Source organism: Mesoplodon densirostris, chromosome 6 (genome assembly GCF_025265405.1).
Source record: "Mesoplodon densirostris isolate mMesDen1 chromosome 6, mMesDen1 primary haplotype, whole genome shotgun sequence".
Lineage (NCBI taxonomy): Eukaryota > Metazoa > Chordata > Mammalia > Artiodactyla > Ziphiidae > Mesoplodon > Mesoplodon densirostris.
Genome location: NC_082666.1, coordinates 45,016,564 through 45,034,399, shown reverse-complemented (window position 1 = coordinate 45,034,399; position 17,836 = coordinate 45,016,564). Strand labels below are relative to the sequence as shown.

General features: G+C 38.8%; 1 protein-coding gene across 2 annotated transcripts in view; it reads right to left on the bottom strand.

Moving 5' to 3' along the window:
* Positions 1-6,174: 6,174 nt before the first annotated feature.
* The window catches only part of FRMD3 (FERM domain containing 3), a 309,241-nt gene continuing 297,579 nt past the window's right edge, over positions 6,175-17,836 (bottom strand). For both annotated transcript variants that reach the window (XM_060100743.1, XM_060100744.1), the window contains one exon: positions 6,175-7,209. In XM_060100743.1, coding sequence (XP_059956726.1) covers positions 6,611-7,209 — 599 coding nt within the window. In that variant the 3' untranslated portion in view covers positions 6,175-6,610. The remainder of the gene's footprint in view (positions 7,210-17,836) is intronic.

Below are 17,836 nucleotides of genomic sequence, written 5' to 3'. Positions count from 1 at the left end.
ATCGCTGTGTATGTGCTGATCAGAAATGTCAAACTCGGGCTTCCCTGGTGGCGCAGTGGTTGAGAGTCCGCCTGCCAATGCAGGGGACGCGGGTTCGTGCCCCGGTCTGGGAAGATCCCCATGCCACGGAGCGGCTGGGCCCGTGAGCCATGGCCGCTAAGCCTGCGCGTCCGGAGCCTGTGCTCTGCAACGGGAGAGGCCACAACAGTGAGAGGCCTGCGTACCGCAAAAAAAGAAATGTCAAACTCATGACTATGGAGGTAAAAGCAACCTTGAGATTATTCTAACTCTCTACCTGCTTCACATTAAACAAGAAATTCAACATTACAAATGGTAAACACATTGAGTGTGTAGCATTAAATATTCAATGCCAGAAGGCTCATTTAAAATAATTTGTGTAGGGCTTCCCTGGTGGCGCAGTGGTTGAGAGTCCGCCTGCCGATGCAGGGGACACGGGTTCGTGCCCCGGTCTGGGAAGATCCCACATGCCGCGGAGCGGTTGGGCCCGTGAGCCATGGCCGTTGAGCCTGCGTGTCCGGAGCCTGTGCTCCGCAACGGGAGAGGCCACAACAGTGAGAGGCCCACATACCACACAAAAAAAAATTGTGTAATTTATAGTCTCACACCAAAACCCATGATACAATTACTTTTGGTGACTTTTAATCTGATTCTTTATGGCAAGTAGTAGATCTATGACTATAGGGCAATAATCCTTCCCTATTTCACCTTGTCAATATTTTAGAGGAAACAAGCTGGAAGAATTGTTGAAAGAGGGCACCTAGCGGATGAGGCAAAGCCCTACAGATAGAGTGTCTGGAAAAGTCCTAGTTAACACCCATTGCTGTGACATAGTCATTAAAAACACCCCTTTTCACTCTCAAAAAGAGTCCCGGTTTGGACAATAAATTATACATAAATCATTAGAACCAGGGAGTAGTACCTCTCTGTGGCCACCACTGTTCAGGGTCTGGTTTGCAACTTGACAGAACCAGCACAAGGGTTAGCAGGACACTGAGGCTGATTGAGCATGGGAGCGAGCCGATTCACATCAAGGAAATGACAGGAGACTGATCCCTAAACCAGGATGCTGTGTTTTTAACTTATTACGAAGAATATAACTGCCAGAGTGGAAACCAATGTTGGTTTGTCAGTATGTTCCCTCCCTTGAAGTGTAGCCTCCTTGGAAAGCTCAAAACCCTTGGAATTATCAAAATCATAATTCTTGTGGATGAGGAGATCAAAGTGAGCCCTGTTAGCCGGAGGAACTACAGTAATTTGCAAGACAGGTTTCAATGCTTAGTATCCACACAAAGCATATCCTGTGTCCTACTAAGGGTTTTCCTCTGCAACCAGGAAAGCGGCTTTAGTTCTCTTTCCAAAGAGATATTTGGGGTCAGCATCAGCTACAGGTAAAGAAGAAGGATGTGTGGTTCCAAGCAATCCTCTGTTCTTTTCTAATATTATGTCCCAAGTTCCCTCACCCATCTACAAGGACTGTCAGGGCTGATGCCAGTGGTAGACATCCTCTGATGCCTGAGGTTCAGCCGGGAGTAGCCTCCCCGACTCCTTCCTCACTTGCAACACTGGAAGTGACGGATCCTAAACAGTCTTGCGTGTACTTAGTGTGAATCCTGCACCACTCCCCATCTCACACCCCACTTCCCCATAGACAATAGACACATGGCCAGAAGAGGATTAAAATCGGCTTTATTGATGAATTGAAGAGCACAGTTGGGATCTGAGGCCCAAGTGAGGTTTCTTTCATCCTCTCTGAAGTGGTGACAGCTGAGGGCAGTGGGTGGGGCTCACCAAACTTACCCACCCTGCCACAGACTGAGGCTGGAACGTGGAGAGCCGAGTCCTGGGTGGGCCCACCATGGGCAGGTCCTTCTGGGTCTGTTTACGGCATGGAGACTGGAAGCCCAAAAGCAGGTCCAAGAGAAAGAGAGAGAGAGAGAGAGAAAAGCAGGAGGACAAGTAAGCAGGGTCTTTTAGCACATTATCTCCACCCAGTAGAGAAAGGCGGCCCCAAGAGTCTCAAGTTCATCAACCACAACCATCCCGAGGTCACCCAGGTGGAAGCTTCTCCCCAGTCCTTTCCTTCCAAGCTGAAATGTAGTTAGGAGATCTTTACCCTAATCAGCTGAGCAAGGAGTGTATGAATAAGGAAACGGGTTTCTCCCATGAGGTGAGGCTGGGTTAGGAGCCTGGGCTGCTCTGTGAACAAGTGGCTAAGGGCCATTTTGTGTGAGCCTCCCAGTGTGCAGCCACTAACACAAACAGGTGCTGGCTTGGGACTGACTCCCGATACCTCACACCTGGACACTGGCCACTGAATTCCTTTTCTTTCCTGTGCTCTGGAGCTCAGACCCCTGAGGACCGTTGAGGAAGAACTTGACAGACTTCGCCCACACCCCAACCCCCGGATGGGTGAAATGGATGGAGGAGGTCAAAAGGTACAAATTCCTAGTTTTAAGATGCATAAGTCCTGGGGATGTAATACACAGCTTGGTGACTCTGTTAATGATTCTGTATCGTATGTCTGCAGGTTACTAAGAGTCAGCAATCTTAAAAGTTCTCATCACAAGAAAAAAAAATTTAACTATGTGAGGTGATGGACATTGACTAAACTTATGATGGTAATCATTTTGCAATATATACGTATATCAAATCATTATGTTGTATACCTAAAAATAATATACTGGTATATGTCAATTATATCTCGATAAAACTGAAAAAAAAAACCCAAAAAACTTGGCCACCGCAGCTAGGGTACAATTCAGCTGGACACCTATGGTGTTCCTGTAGTAAAGAGAGTCCCTTTTATTCCATTCAGAGTAACTAACACCTTCTGATTTAACTGTCAGGTGTGGAGTTGTTAGCTTTGGGCCAAAGCAGAGCGGAGGTCCTTTTAGGCCATGCATGGAGGGGACGACAGGAGTAGAATAGCAAGATTCTTCCAGGGCCTGTGAACAGATAGAAGTTGAATGGCAAAGTTGCAGAGCTGAGTCTGAGGTAGCTCTCTTTGGCACAGGAAGTGAGAACATACTAACTGCTGCACTCTGAAATCCTTCCTCTTGCCTGCCATACAGAACACCCCTTTTCTGGTTTTTTTTTCTGTGCTTTTCTATTTCTTTCTATCTTGATGCCACTAATTAAACTACAGCTGTCTTTTGTATTTGGGTGCATTTCTAGTGCACTCAATAGTTTTCCTTTGAGCCTGGGTGACTTCTGCAAAGGAAGGGTTAATCCCATCCATTACCTGTGATTTTTTTTTTTTTCCATACTATCACCATTCAAGGGTGACCTCATTTCATGGTAGCAGATGGCACCTTTCTGTAGTTTCCAATGGACTACTTATACAACTTCACTTTGAATAAAACTAAATGATTGCAGAAACATTTTTCCCCAGAGTATTTTTTATTAGGGATTCCTGCCACCATATTAACATATAAAACAATCTGGATGTTGACACAGAAATGCAAATTTCACTATACAAAGATAAGGCTCCAATCACAGGTAACATGGCCCCCAACTCTCTAGTATTTCAGTGAAATCAAGTCATTTTGACTTCTTCCCAGAGTTGTCTTTATAAATAGTAGACAAACCACAAAATATATTCCAGATACATAACATTTTACAATATGTTCCAAGCACGGACAGAAATACACGATACTTTACCTACGTTTTTTTCATGATCCAACTTGCATTAGCACTAAAGACAAGATTGTGTGTGTATATGTATTTGCCATATGTGTGTGTGTATAAAACCACAAATGTACACAAATGGTAGTTTTCATGGAAAATTGAAACCTTTGAGACTGTGGGTTTTATCCACTATGATGTCTGAGAGGGAAAAGCAATAACATGTCACAAATTCCTCAACTGGGGAAAAATAAAAACAGCTACCTATGAAGGGCATATCAGTTGTGTGTATACAAATACACACATATATACAGATTCATATATAAATGCATATACCAATAATATGGAATATACATATACTCACACACTTGCTTTGAATTCTGTATCTTACTGTATTATATATTCTCCATCTTTGGAAGCAGTCTTTTCCTCATTTGATTCAGGCAACTGGTGACTGTCTTCTAAGAAAACTTAAGCAGATATTTCAAAAGACTCTGATTCTATACCGACAAAATGGCATTTCAAGATCCAAGTTTTACTTTTGGTAGCTATTGTTTAAATTCTGTAGACCCTATCCTGTCAACTCCTTCACTTAAAAACATTTCTATTCAATACTGAAGGTTTTGCCTAAGAGAAAAGAGATGTTAGCTAGAAACGTTAAGATTATATATTTAATATTTCTTACTATAAATCTGCTTGGCTGGACTATGGGTGATACTTATTCTGTCAGTATTTTTCAATGTTTTATGATGGCTAATATATTAATTCCCTAGTTTAAAAAATATTATTTAATATTAGTGTAAAATGGCAAGGGCTAGATGATTTGTTATGGTTAGAACTTCAAAGAAAATGATTTGAAGCATGATTAGAAGAGGGAACTAATTTTGTGCAGACTACACTGGAGTACCCTTATGTAAGAAAGTATGACTTTAAGTCATAAACAAGGGGGGAAAAATCTTCAGCTTCAAAGGAGGCCATTTGCAAACTTTCCAAATAACCTATAGAAAATATACTTCTACCTTGGTATCAAATTTCAGGTATCAAATATTCTTTATTAAAAAGCAAAATCAATCACTCAATGCACATGAGAAAGAACACACTATAAACTTAATAGCAAATTATACTATAGTTTGCTCAACTGAAGGCTTCATGAGCTGACTTTTAAAACTTATTTACAAAATTAAATGTCTAATAAAGCACTTAGAGCTCCATGAATGAGTAGGACTGGAATGGCCAATTTGGAGATTATGTTAACGATAGATTTGGAGTTAGGGAGAGATTATAGGCGGCCCAATCCCTTTGAAAATATTCCATGCCTTCATTTACAATCTATGGAGCAATCCCTATGCTCTATGCCCTAAGCTCCATACTCTTTTCTTTCACAGTATTGGTAAGTACTGTGCATGGAAAGCCTCAGAGCCTTTCTGTCATGGATTTAATGGTATGAAGGAAGGTACTAGAGCATTTGTCCCATCTACTGTCTAGCTAGGGAGTCATTTCACTACTTCACCCAAGCTGAAATGGTATATTATCTAATGAGTTGAGTCCCTTCCACTTTCTTAATGAGAGCCCCAATTATAAATGAGTTAAAATCTTAAGGAAACCAGGAAAGGAAAAGAGTATAATGACTGCCACAAAGAAAGATCATAGGCATTTATCAAAAAGCCAAAATCCATTCTCTTCACACTCTTTCTCACTTTTTTTCTCTCTCTTTCACACACACACACACACACACACACACACACACACACACACACACACTTCTTTTAAAGTTTCTTCTACAGAATCTCAATGAATGGCATGAGGGACCAAAAAATGTGCCTTCAAGTTTCTCCACTTTTATTTAGATCCACTTAAACATATTCATGTCAACTTGGACAGTGAGTATACTGTTCTTTACATCATCCAATACCTTGCATCACCATCACTTTCATAAAATAGATCATTTGTCTACCATCACTTGCCTACCAGCCTCACCAGAACTCTTGTTTTGCAACTTACTAGTTGTCCAATTCCCACCTGCTTCCACTCTTGGGTTAATGTACAATAATATGCAATTAACTAGCATCTCCTTTAACTTTTATCCTTTAAAGTTTCACTTTCTTTTAAAAACATTCTATTTCCAGAGCCAAAATATATGGACAGGATGCAAATGAAAGTAACAAGTCATCTTGTCCAAATACTTTGAAAAATGGACCCTGTGTCCACTTGATGCTCTCAATTTCTACTTCCTCCAGTTCCATCATCCGTTTCAGAAGCTTACTTTCTACAGTGTTTTTCTACCTATTTTCTATCTCATATGCAGGTAACAACAAATTATGTTCAGCCAAAAATATTTTAAAAAACAAACCAGTGCCAAAACATTAAAAAATTCCTGACGTACCCTTTGTGTGTTAGTCTTACAATCTGTACACTTAATTAACTCCAGGAGGCTTCTTTTTTTTTTTTTTTTGCTAAAAATTTACCAAAATATTTTGAACACATAAAAATATTTTTAAAAAAACAAAAACAAAAGCCCAGCATAAATTAGTTGTATAGGCATTGGTTAGAGAACATTGTTTTCACTAAGGATTATATTCAAAAAAGTTTATCTTGGGTTTTTACTAAAACTCTGATTCTGAACCTTATAGCTTATAATGGTGTTAACTATTAAAAAAGGAGGAAATCTAATTCAGCTCAATTTATTATAATAGATAAAGAGTATGTCTGTGCTATAATAAAAAATAAACATATTTTTGGTTATTTAGAGGCCATCTTCCTGACCTGTAACTAAAATAACTGTATTTGATTTAAACTTATTTACTTGCAGTGAATTATGGAAAACTAACTTAAAGGTCTGAATAATCAGTTATGAGTAAGGAACACCTGTTGATGGTCCTGTGACCATTCAGAACAAGGCCTTTGCTGAAAAAAAAAAGAAATCACTAGTATTGAATATAGCCCTTAGTCATATGAGATATGAGCTTTATGAGCAGCCCAGCATGTAAAGAACGAGGTTGACTTTGCCAGCCACCCACTCCTTGAGAGGACAGTAGTATTCATAGTGAAACTGCTCAAACTCGGGCGTCTGGCGGATTTCACATAAGAAGGAGAGATCAATACCTGACTCCAAAAGGAGGAGGAGCAGGGGGAATACAAAGAGCAGCAGGCCCAGGCCCACCACAAGGAGCCGGGAAAAACTCTTGACCAGTGGGTTCACCCGAATATGGCCACTCAGAATGTCATAGCTCCATGACAAAGCTTGGTGAGCCTCCTTCAGCTCTTCTTCTTCGGCCATTAAAAAGGCGTTTTCATCTGCTTCTAGTTCCTCAAACGAATCTGTGTCTTCTTTTTCCAACTCCAGCCTAGATGGACAGTCAAAGAGCATGTCAATCTCATCATCATCAGTGGGGGTAGGGAGCAGGCTGGCACTTGGGTTGTATGCCAGTTCAGAGATGGTCAAGGGCTCTTCTTTTATTTTATCTTCCTCTTCACTTGAGGGCTCTTCATACTCATGGGATTCCTTTACTGGTGAGCTGGAGGTCAAGGGGGCAGAATTGTCATCTTCTTTGGGCAATGGAACACCTATAAGGAGACATATTTTTCTTAATTTTAAATTTCAAGTTTTCTTCTTCCACAAAAATCTGTAAATGGAAACAAACCAAAACTAACTAATGAATGGAAATTAGGGAATCCATGAAATTGTTCTGTGGAATCCTGACTTTTAACAAAGTCATTTTTAGTATAGATCCTATACCATAAGTTCTAAGGTCAACACGTTAAACCCAAGATAACCAAAATATCTCAAATGGTTGGCGGCATTTACAATATTTACATGTGCAATTATGGTCTGAAAACCCCCAATTTTGGTCATGTTTACAAGAACAAAATGACAAGAAATCACTATTATAATTTTGAGTGGTGTCTTTTGGAAGTCAACACTGTCATCCAATAAAGTATTGTAGTAAAATTAGTCTACTATCTAATGGGATATTTTATTACGTTATGTATTTTTTTCTAGTCTTCATTCTAGGCACAATTTTGTGGTTTCTTGTTTCATATAACTGCAATCATATCTGTATGAACAAATTTACATCTTGTTCCTTTAACATTTTAACTTAGACATTTTCTCTGTTGACAAACTCCCACTGGCATTTATTATGGTTGCCAAATTTTCTACTTAGTTAATACAATAATAGTTGCCTATTGGCAAACATTTAGATTGCTTTACAGTTGTGAAAAAAGAATGCCATGAGACATCTTTACATATATAGTCTTTATCACCGCTTGTTTCAGCTCATTTGACAGATGTCTGAAAGAAAAATTGCTTGGTCAAAAGGTATGAACATTATTTCTTAACCTTTATTGGGGGAGAGGTATTTCTCAACCCTTCATTTTATAGATGGGAAACCCTTCAAATATCAGGCCTAGGGCCAGTTCTCCTAATTTTGAGTCTTGGGTTCTTAGTGGGAAGGGTAGAATCAAAGAAATGTTCCCCAGGAGGGATGTACAGTATAATACCAAATTGGTAGCCAAGTACATTAGGTAACTGTAAGCCTGCTTTTAATGAATGCATTTCAGTATTTCCTTCTCTTCAAGATGTACAGGAAGTGATATCACCAAGATGCCAACATTGGTTGTTCCTGACTTCTCTCCCCCTCACAGGAAGAACAACTAACAACCATTCATGGACAAGACACCACTGAGAAAATCCTAAAACATGGAAGTGAGGCTGAAGAACCCTCCTGTACCACAGAGACAAGACAGACTGCGTTGGGAGGGTAAGAGGAATGGCTATGCTGATCACACTGCTTCTCCCCTAGGCTGGCACAACATCACACTGAGAGATCTCCTCAGAGACTCCTGTTCCTTCAGTGGGAAAAGAGAGCCAGGGGTGACATCCAGCTCCCCACCTAGCATTGTGGGTTACTTTATGGGAGCCATTACTCTGTATTTCACCCCCCAGTATCACAGGGGAATCTGTGGGGCTCAACCACTGGGAATTCATGATGGAGAAGGCGGGGGGGGGGGGCTTCCAACAGTCAGCACTCAGATCTTGGCAGACTGAGTTCCTATCTGCAGAGCCAAGTACTAGTCCCAACCAGTGGCTGTGCTCATATGCAGAACCTAGTTGATGGTGCATCTAACCAGGGAAAGGACTGCCAGATTCAGATCCTCAAAGGAGGAGTTTTGACAGCCCTGGAGCCTGGTCTACTCACACCCAGGCAGAAGAACTGAGTCATAACCCCACCCACTGTGGATCCTAGATCCCTGTCTCTTCCAACCAGAAAGCCTGTTTGGGAAAATTTGGGAGTTACCTGAAGTGGGCTCTCCCAGTCCTACCCAGGCAGGAGGGCTGAGTCATAGCTCCATCTGACAGGAAGGGCTGGTAAGAACACCTGGAAGCTGCATTATCCAGCCACACTGGAGCTCAGAGGTGGGCAGGCAGAACTGATAGCTTTTAGAGCAAAGCAAGTGGTCCAGATTGGCCATGGAACTTGGGGCCTGGATCAGATTGATTGAAGACCACAAACAGAGTGGCCTAGGAGCTGCTTCTCCCACTGTGCCTAAATTAGCTTACGTAGGGAAACTAAGTCATAGCCCGACTCATTGCTGAATACAGCCTTCAGCTTACCTGACCAGGGAACCTTAGCAGAGCATACAGAAAGCTGTGTAGCCCATCCAACAGCCCTGCTTAACAGTGGCATTTGAACCAAAAGTATAGCCCATGGCTTCCCCTGTCTGCAGAGCAAAACTGGTAGTCTCACCTGACCAGGATATCCAGTAAACACTCTTGCCTGACTTGGGTCCCCAAACAATGAGCCATGCAGGCCCTGGGTCCCATCCTGATGCCCTACCAGGGTAGGGAAGTTAATTCATAGCCCCGTTTACTGCTGCGTATAGTTCCTAGTCCCAACCATCTAGTAAGCCTGACCAGAAAATCCAGACAAAAGCCTATACTATAGCCTCATTTGGGCATGGAATGAAGCCCTCAGTCCTATCCAGCTGTTCTCAGCCAGTGGCACACACCCCCATCCACAATCTCAGAGCTTAAACAGTTGCCTTGCCCCAAAATAGACTCTAATAGCAGGTCTCACCTGCCCAAGGATGCTAACAGCAGACACCAGAAACCCAAACTGAGCTGGCTGATGAATCCAAAGCAAATCTGCAAAGTCTGGAAGAGGAGACCACTTACTCAAATGCACAAATACCAGTGTAAGGAATCAAGGACCATGAAAAATCAGGTAAATATGACAACACTAAAGGAAACTAAAAAAGCACTAATAACCCTAAAGAAACGGAGATCTATGAACTGTCAAAGAATTCAGAATAATCCTCTTAAAGAAGTTTAGTGAACTACAAGAATACATGACAACTAAAAAAATTAGGAAAGCAACGAATGAGCAAAATGAGAAGCTCAACAAAGAAATAGAAACCATTTTTAAAAACCAAACAGAAATCCTACAGCTGAAAAATATAATAACTGAAATGAAGAAATCAATAGAGATCTTCAAAAGAAGACTCAACCAGGCAGAAGAAAGAAAAGAATCAGTGACCTGGAAGATAGGATATTTGAAATTATCTAGTCAGAGAAGCAAAAAAAAAGAATGAAAAAACGTGAAGCCAGCCCCAGCCCATAGGACTTAACGGGACACAATGAAAAGAAACAATATTCGTATTAAAGGAATTCCAAAAACAGAAGAGAAAAAGGACAGAAAATATATTAAAGACAGTAATGGCTGAAAACTTCCCAAGCCTGGGAAGAGAAATAGACATCAAGAGGCCCAAAGGATCCCAAATAGGTTGAACTCAAAAAGGGCTCTACTGAGACATAAATATAAATTGTCAAGAGGAGTCAGACAAAAGAATTTTAAAACCAGCAAGAGAAAAGAGATAAGTTAATGTAAGGGCGCCCCCATAAGACTACTGGCAGATTTCTCAACAGAATCTTTTCAGGCCAGAAGCTAATGGCATGACATATTCAAAATATTGAAAGAAAGAAACTTTCAACCAAGAATACTATACCTGGCGAAGCTATCCTTCAGAAATGGAGGGATAAAGACTTTCCCAAACAAAAACTGAAGTAATTCATCACCATTAGACCTACCTTACAAGAAATGCTAAAGGGAGTCTGTTAAGTAGAAAGGACACTAATTAACATCATAAAATGTAAGAAGGCAGTGTAAAACTCATTGGTAATATAGTCAAAGTTAGATTCTGTATGGTAGTGCTGGTGCACAACTCACAAATCTAGTTTACAAGTTAAAAAACAAATGTAAAAATAACCATACCTACAATAATCTGTTATTAGTTATACAATAACAAAAGCAAATTGTAATATCAATAACCTAAAATGTGAGGCGGGGGAGAAGTAAAAGTGTAAAGCTCAGGGATTGTATTGAAGTTAAGTTGTTATTAGCTTAAACTGGAGTGTTACAATTTTAAGATATTTTTATGTAAGCTTCACGGTAACCACAAGGGAAAAACCTGTAGTAATTACAAAAGGAACATGATAAAGAAGTCAAAGCATACTGATACCACAAAACATCAAAATGAGAAACAGATAGCACGGTAAGAAACAAGGAACAATGGACCTACAAAACAGCCAGACAGTAAGTAACAAAATGGCAATTGTAAACCCTTTTTTTAAAATCAATAATTAAACATAAATGGATTACATTCTCCAATCAAAAGACATAGAATGGCTGAATAAATTAAAAAACAATATCCTATGATATGCTGCCTACAAGAAACTCACTTTAGACATAAAGACACACATAGACTGAGAGTGAAGGGATGGAAAACTATATTTCAAGCAAATGGCAAAAAAAAAAAAAAAAGCAGAGGTAGCAATACTTACATCAGACAAAATAGAGAATGGACTTGAGGATACGGGGAGGGAGAAGGGTAAGCTGGGACAAAGTGAGAGAGTGGCATGGACATATACACACTACCAAACGTAAAATAGCTAGCTAGTGGGAAGCAGCCGCATAGCACAGGGAGATCAGCTCAGTGCTTTCTGACCGCCTGGAGGGGTGGGATAGGGAGGGTAGGAGGGAGGGAGATGCAAGAGGGAAGAGATATGGGGACATATGTATATGTATAACTGATTCACTTTGTTATAAAGCAGAAAATAACACACCATTGTAAAGCAATTATACTCCACTAAAGATGTTAAAAAAAGACTGTAAACTAAAAATGGTAAAAATATACAAAGAAGGTAATGATAAAGGAGTCAATACATCAAAAAGATATAACAATTGTAAATATTTATGTGCCCAACATTGGTGCACCCAAATACATAAATCAAAATCTAACACAGCTAAAAGGAGACATAAACAGCAATACAATAACAGTGGGGACTTTAATATTCCACTCACAACAATGAACAGATCATCCAGACTGAGAATCAATAAGGAAACAGCAGATTTGAGCAACACTATAGACCAAATGGACCTAACAGACATATAGAGAACATTCTATCTGACAACAGCAAAATACACATTCTTCTCAAGTGCACATGGAACATTTTCTAGGAGAGGCCATATGTTAGGCCATAAAATAAATCTTAGCAAATTTAAGAAGATTGAAATCATACTGAGTACCTTCTCTGACCACAATGGTGTGAAACTAGAAATCAGTAAGAGAAAAACTGGAAAGTTCATGAATAATGGAAATTAAACAATCTCCTGAACAACCAATGGATTAAAGAAGAAATTAACAAGGAAATAAAGTATCCTGAGAAACAAAAATGGAGCTACAACATACCAAAACTTACGGGATGCAGCAAAAGCAGTTCTAAGAGGGAACTTCATAGCAATAAATGCCTATATTAAGAAGCAAGAAAGATAAAAAAACCCTAACTCTATGCCTTAAGGAACTAGAAAATGGTGGTCAAACTGAGCCCGAAGTTAGCAGAAGAAAGGAAAAACTAAAGATTAGAGCAGAAATAAAATAGAGAACAGGAAAATAGGAAAGATTAACCAAACTAAGAGTTGGTTCTTTGAAAAGATAAACAGAATTGACAAACTTTTAGCTAGACTAACCAAGGAAAAAAAGAGAGGACACAAATTAACAAAATTATAAATGAAAAAGGAAACATTACAACTGATACCACAGAAATACAAAGGATCATAAAAGGCTACTATGAACAAATATACACCAACAAACTGGACAACCTAGAGAAAATGGAAAAATTCTCAGAAACATACAAACTACCAAAACTGAAACAAGAAGAAATAGAAAGTCTGAATCAACTAATTACTAGTAAGGAGATTGAATTGGTAATCAAAAATTTCCCAGTGAAGAAAAGCCAAGGACCAGATGGCTTCACTGGTGAATTTTAAAGAATTAACGCCAACCCTTCTCAACTCTTCCAAAAATATCAAAGTGGAGGGAACACTCCCAGTCTTATTTTGTGAGGCCAGCATTACCCTGATACCAAAGCCAGAAAGGACACTATTAGAAAACTACAGACCAACATGCCTGATGAATATAGATGCAGAAATTCTTAATACCAGAAAACTGAATCCAGCAGCACATTAAAAGAATCATTTACTGTGATCAAGTGGGATTTAGAGCTGGCATGCAAGGATGGTTTAACATACACAAATTAATGTGATATATCAAATTAACAGAATGAAAGAAAAAAATCATATGATCATCTTAATAGATGCAGAAAAAGCTTTTGACAAAATTCAACATCCATTTGATAAAAACTCAACAAATTAGCTATAGAAGGAATGTACCTCAACATAATAAAGGCCATATATGATAAGCCCATGGCTCACATCATACTCAATGGTGGAAGATTGAAAGCTTTTCCTCTAAGATTAGGAACAAGACAAGGGTGCTCACTCTCACCACTCCTATTCAACATAGTACTGGAAGTCCTGGCCAGAGCAATCAGGCAAGAAAGATAAATAAAAGGCATCCGAATTGGAAAGGAAGAAGTAAAATTATCTCTATTTGCATGTGACATTTTTATACATGAAAAATCCTAAAGACTCCACCAAAAGACTATTGGAGCTAATACCCAAATTCATTGAAGTTGCAGGATACAAATTTAACATAGAAAAATCAGTAGTGTTTCTATACAGTAACAATAAATTATCTGGGAAAAAAAGATCTCTTTTACAACAGCATCAAAAACAATAAAATATTTAGGGATAAACTTAGCCAAGGAGGTGAAAGATCTCTACTCTGAAAATTATAAGACACTGGTGAAAGAAACCAAAGAAGACACAAATGAATGGAAAGGTATCCCATGTTCATGATTAGAAGAATTAATATTGTTAAAATGTCAATACTACCAAAAGCCATTTATAGATTCAATACAATCCCTATCAAGATTCCAATGAAATTTTTTACAGAAGTAGAAAAAAAATCCTGAAATTTATATGGAACCACAAAAGACCCTAAATAGCCAAAGCAATTCTGAGAAAGAAGAACAAAGCAGGAGGATATTCACATGTGAAAGAATGAAACTAGACCCCAAACTTCCACTACTCACAAAAGTTAACTTGCAGTGGATTAAAGACTTAAAGGTAAAACCTGAAACCATGAAACTCCTAGAAGAAAACATAGGAAAAAAAGCTCCTTGACATAGGTCTTGGCAATGATTTTCTGGATATGATCCCTAAAGCACAAGCAACCAAATAAAAAACAAGTGGGACTACATTAAACTAAAAAGCTCCTGCAAGCAAAAGAAGCAAACAACAAAGTGAAAACCTATGGAATGGGAAAAAAATTTCCAAGCCATATCTGAGTAGGGGTTAATATCCAAAATATGTAAAGAACTCATACAACTCAATAGCAAAAAAAAACAAAAACAAAAACAAAAAACCTCCAAATAATTCAATTTTAAAATGGGAAAAAGGCCTGAATAGACATTTTTTCTAAACAGAATAAATGAAAGGCCAACAGGTACACAAAACTAGGCTCAATATCACTAGTCATTAGAGAAATGCAAATCAAAACCACAATGACATTTCATGCCTTTTAGGATGATCATCATCAAAAAGACAAATAAATAAAAAGAGACAGCTACATGTAAGAGAATGAAATTAGAACACTCCCTAACACCATATACAAAAATAAACTCAAAATGGATTAAAGACCTAAATGTAAGCCCAGACACTATCAAACTGTTAAAGGAAAACATAGGCAGAACACTCTATGACATAAATCACAGCAAGATCCTATTTGACCCACCTCCTAGAGAAGTGGAAATAAAAACAAAAATAAACAAATGGGACCTAATGAAACTTCAAAGCTTTTGCACAGCAAAGGAAACCATAAACAAGATGAAAAGACAACCCTCAGAATGGGAGAAAATATTTGCAAATGAAGCAACTGACAAAAGATTAATCTCCAAAATATACAAGCAGCTCATACAGCTCAATATCAAAAAAACAACCCAATCCAAAAATGGGCAGACGACCTAAATACACATTTCTCCAAAGAAGATATACAGATTGCCAACAAACACATGAAAGAATGTTCAACATCATTAATCATTAGCAAAATATAAATCAAAACTACAATGAGATATCATCTCACACCAGTCAGAATGGCCATCATCAAAAAATCTACAAACAATAAATGCTGGAGAGGGTGTGGAGAAAAGGGAGCCCTCTTGCACTGTTGGTGGGAATGTAATTGATACGGCAACTATGGAGAACAGTATGGAGGTTCCTTAAAAAACTAAAAATAGAACTACCATAGGACCCAGCAATCCCACTACTGGGCATATACCCTGAGAACACCATAATTCAAAAAGAGTCATGTACCAAAATGTTCATTGTAGCTTTATTTACAATAGCCAGGACACGGAAGCAACCTAAGTGTCCATCAACAGATGAATGGATAAAGAAGATGTGGCACATATATACAATGGAATATTACTCAGCCATAAAAAGAAACAAAATTGAGTTATATGTAGTGAGGTGGATGGACCTAGAGTCTCTCATACAGAGTGAAGTAAGTCAGAAAGAGAAAAACAAATACCGTATGCTAACACATATATATGGAATCTAAAAAAGAAAAAAAAATGGTCATGAAGAACCTAGGGGCAAGGCGGGAATAAAGACACAGACCTACTAGAGAATGGATTTGAGGATACGGGGAGGGAGAAGGGTAAGCTGGGACGAAGTGAGAGAGTAGCATGGACGTATATACACTACCAAAATAGCTAGCTAGTGGGAAGCAGCCGCATAGCAGAGGGAGGTCAGATCGGTGCTTTGTGACCACCTAGAGGGGTGGGATAGGGAGGGAGGGAGACGCAAGACGGAAGAGGTATGGGGGTATATGTATAACTGATTCACTTTGTTATACAGCAGAAACTAACATACCATTGTAAAGCAATTATACTCCAATAAAGATGTTAGAAAAAAAGATAACAAATGCTGGTAAGGATGTGGAGAAAAGGGAACCCTGGTGCACTGTTGGCAGGATTATAAACTGGTACAGGCACTATAGAAAACAGTATGGAGATTCCTCAAAAAGTTACAAGTGCAAAAGTTAAAATTTTGCACTACCATATGAACCAGAAGTTCCACTTCTGAGAATATATTGAAAGGAAACAAAAACACTAACATGAAAAGATATCTGCACCCCCATGTTCATAGCAGCATTATTTACAATAGTCAAGACATGGAAACAGCCTCAGTGTCCATTCATCTGTGAATATATATATATATATATATATATATATATATATATATATATATATACACAAAGAACTTGTGACACACACACACACACACACACACACACACACCAGAATATTATTCAGCCACCAAAAAATGAGAAAATCCCGCCATTTGTGACAACATGGATGGACGTGGAAGGCATTATGCTAAATGATGTAAGTCAGGTAGAGAAAGACAAACACTGTATGATCTCACTTATATGTGGAATCTAATTCTTTTTTAAAACTCATAGAAAAAGGAATCAGATTTGTGGTTACCAGAGACAGGGAGTGGCGAGAGGGAGAATTAGAGAAAGGTAGTTAAAAGGTACAAACTTCCAGTTATAAATAGGTACAAGGAATATAATGTACAACATGATAACTATAGTTAATACTGCTATATGATATATATGAAAGTTAAGAGAGTAGATCCCAAGAGTCCATATCACAAGGAAAAATTTTTTTCTTTTTGTTACATTTATATGAGATAATGGATGCTAACTAAAGGTAGTGCAGTAATCATTTCACAACATTTGTAAGTCAAGCCATTATGCTGTATACCTTAAACTTATACAGTGATGTATGTCTATTGTATCTCAATAAAACTGGGGGAAAATGATGTGCAGGACTGAATTACTGGTTTCATCATTTAAATATCAACAGATATTTCCTAATAGCTCTGGTATGACAGTCCTGAGCAGCCTAAATGAAAGATACCATAAAACATGCACACAAAATACAACGGGCCAACAAGCACATGAAAAGAAGCTCCACATCATTAGTTGTTACCACAATAAGATAGCACTTCACACCCACTAGAATGGCTATAATTTTTTTTAATGGATCATTATTGGAGTATAATTGCTTCACAATACTGTGTTAGTTTCTGTTGCACAACAAAGCGAATCAGCCATATGCATACACATGTCCCCGTGTCCCCTCCCTCAAGCCTCCCTCCCATCCTCCCTAGCCCACCCCTCTAGGTCATCGCAAAGCACCGAGCTGATCTCCCTGTGCTATGCTGCTGCTTCCCACCAGCCAACTATTTCACATTTGGTAGTGTATATATGTCCATGCCACTCTCACTTTGCCCCAGCTTCACCCTCCCACCCCGTCCTCAAGTCCATTCTCTATGTCTACCACTTTATTCCTGCCCTGCAACTAGGTTCATCAGTACCATGGTTTTCTGTTTTTGTTTTTTAGATTCCATAAGGAGGCAAGAACGTACAATGGAGAAAAGACAGCCTCTTCAATAAGTGGTGCTAGGAAAACTGGACAGGTACATGTAAAAGAATGAAATTAGAACACTCCCTAACACCATACACAAAAATAAACTCCAAATGTATTAAAGACCTAAATGTAAGGCCAGACACTATAAAACCCTTAGAGGAAAACACTTTTTGACATAAACCACAGCTATAATTTTTTAAAACCTGAAAATAACAAGTGTTGGTTAAGGGTGAGGAGAAATTGGAACCCTTGAACATTGCTGATGGGATTTTAAAATGGTTCAGCTGCTAC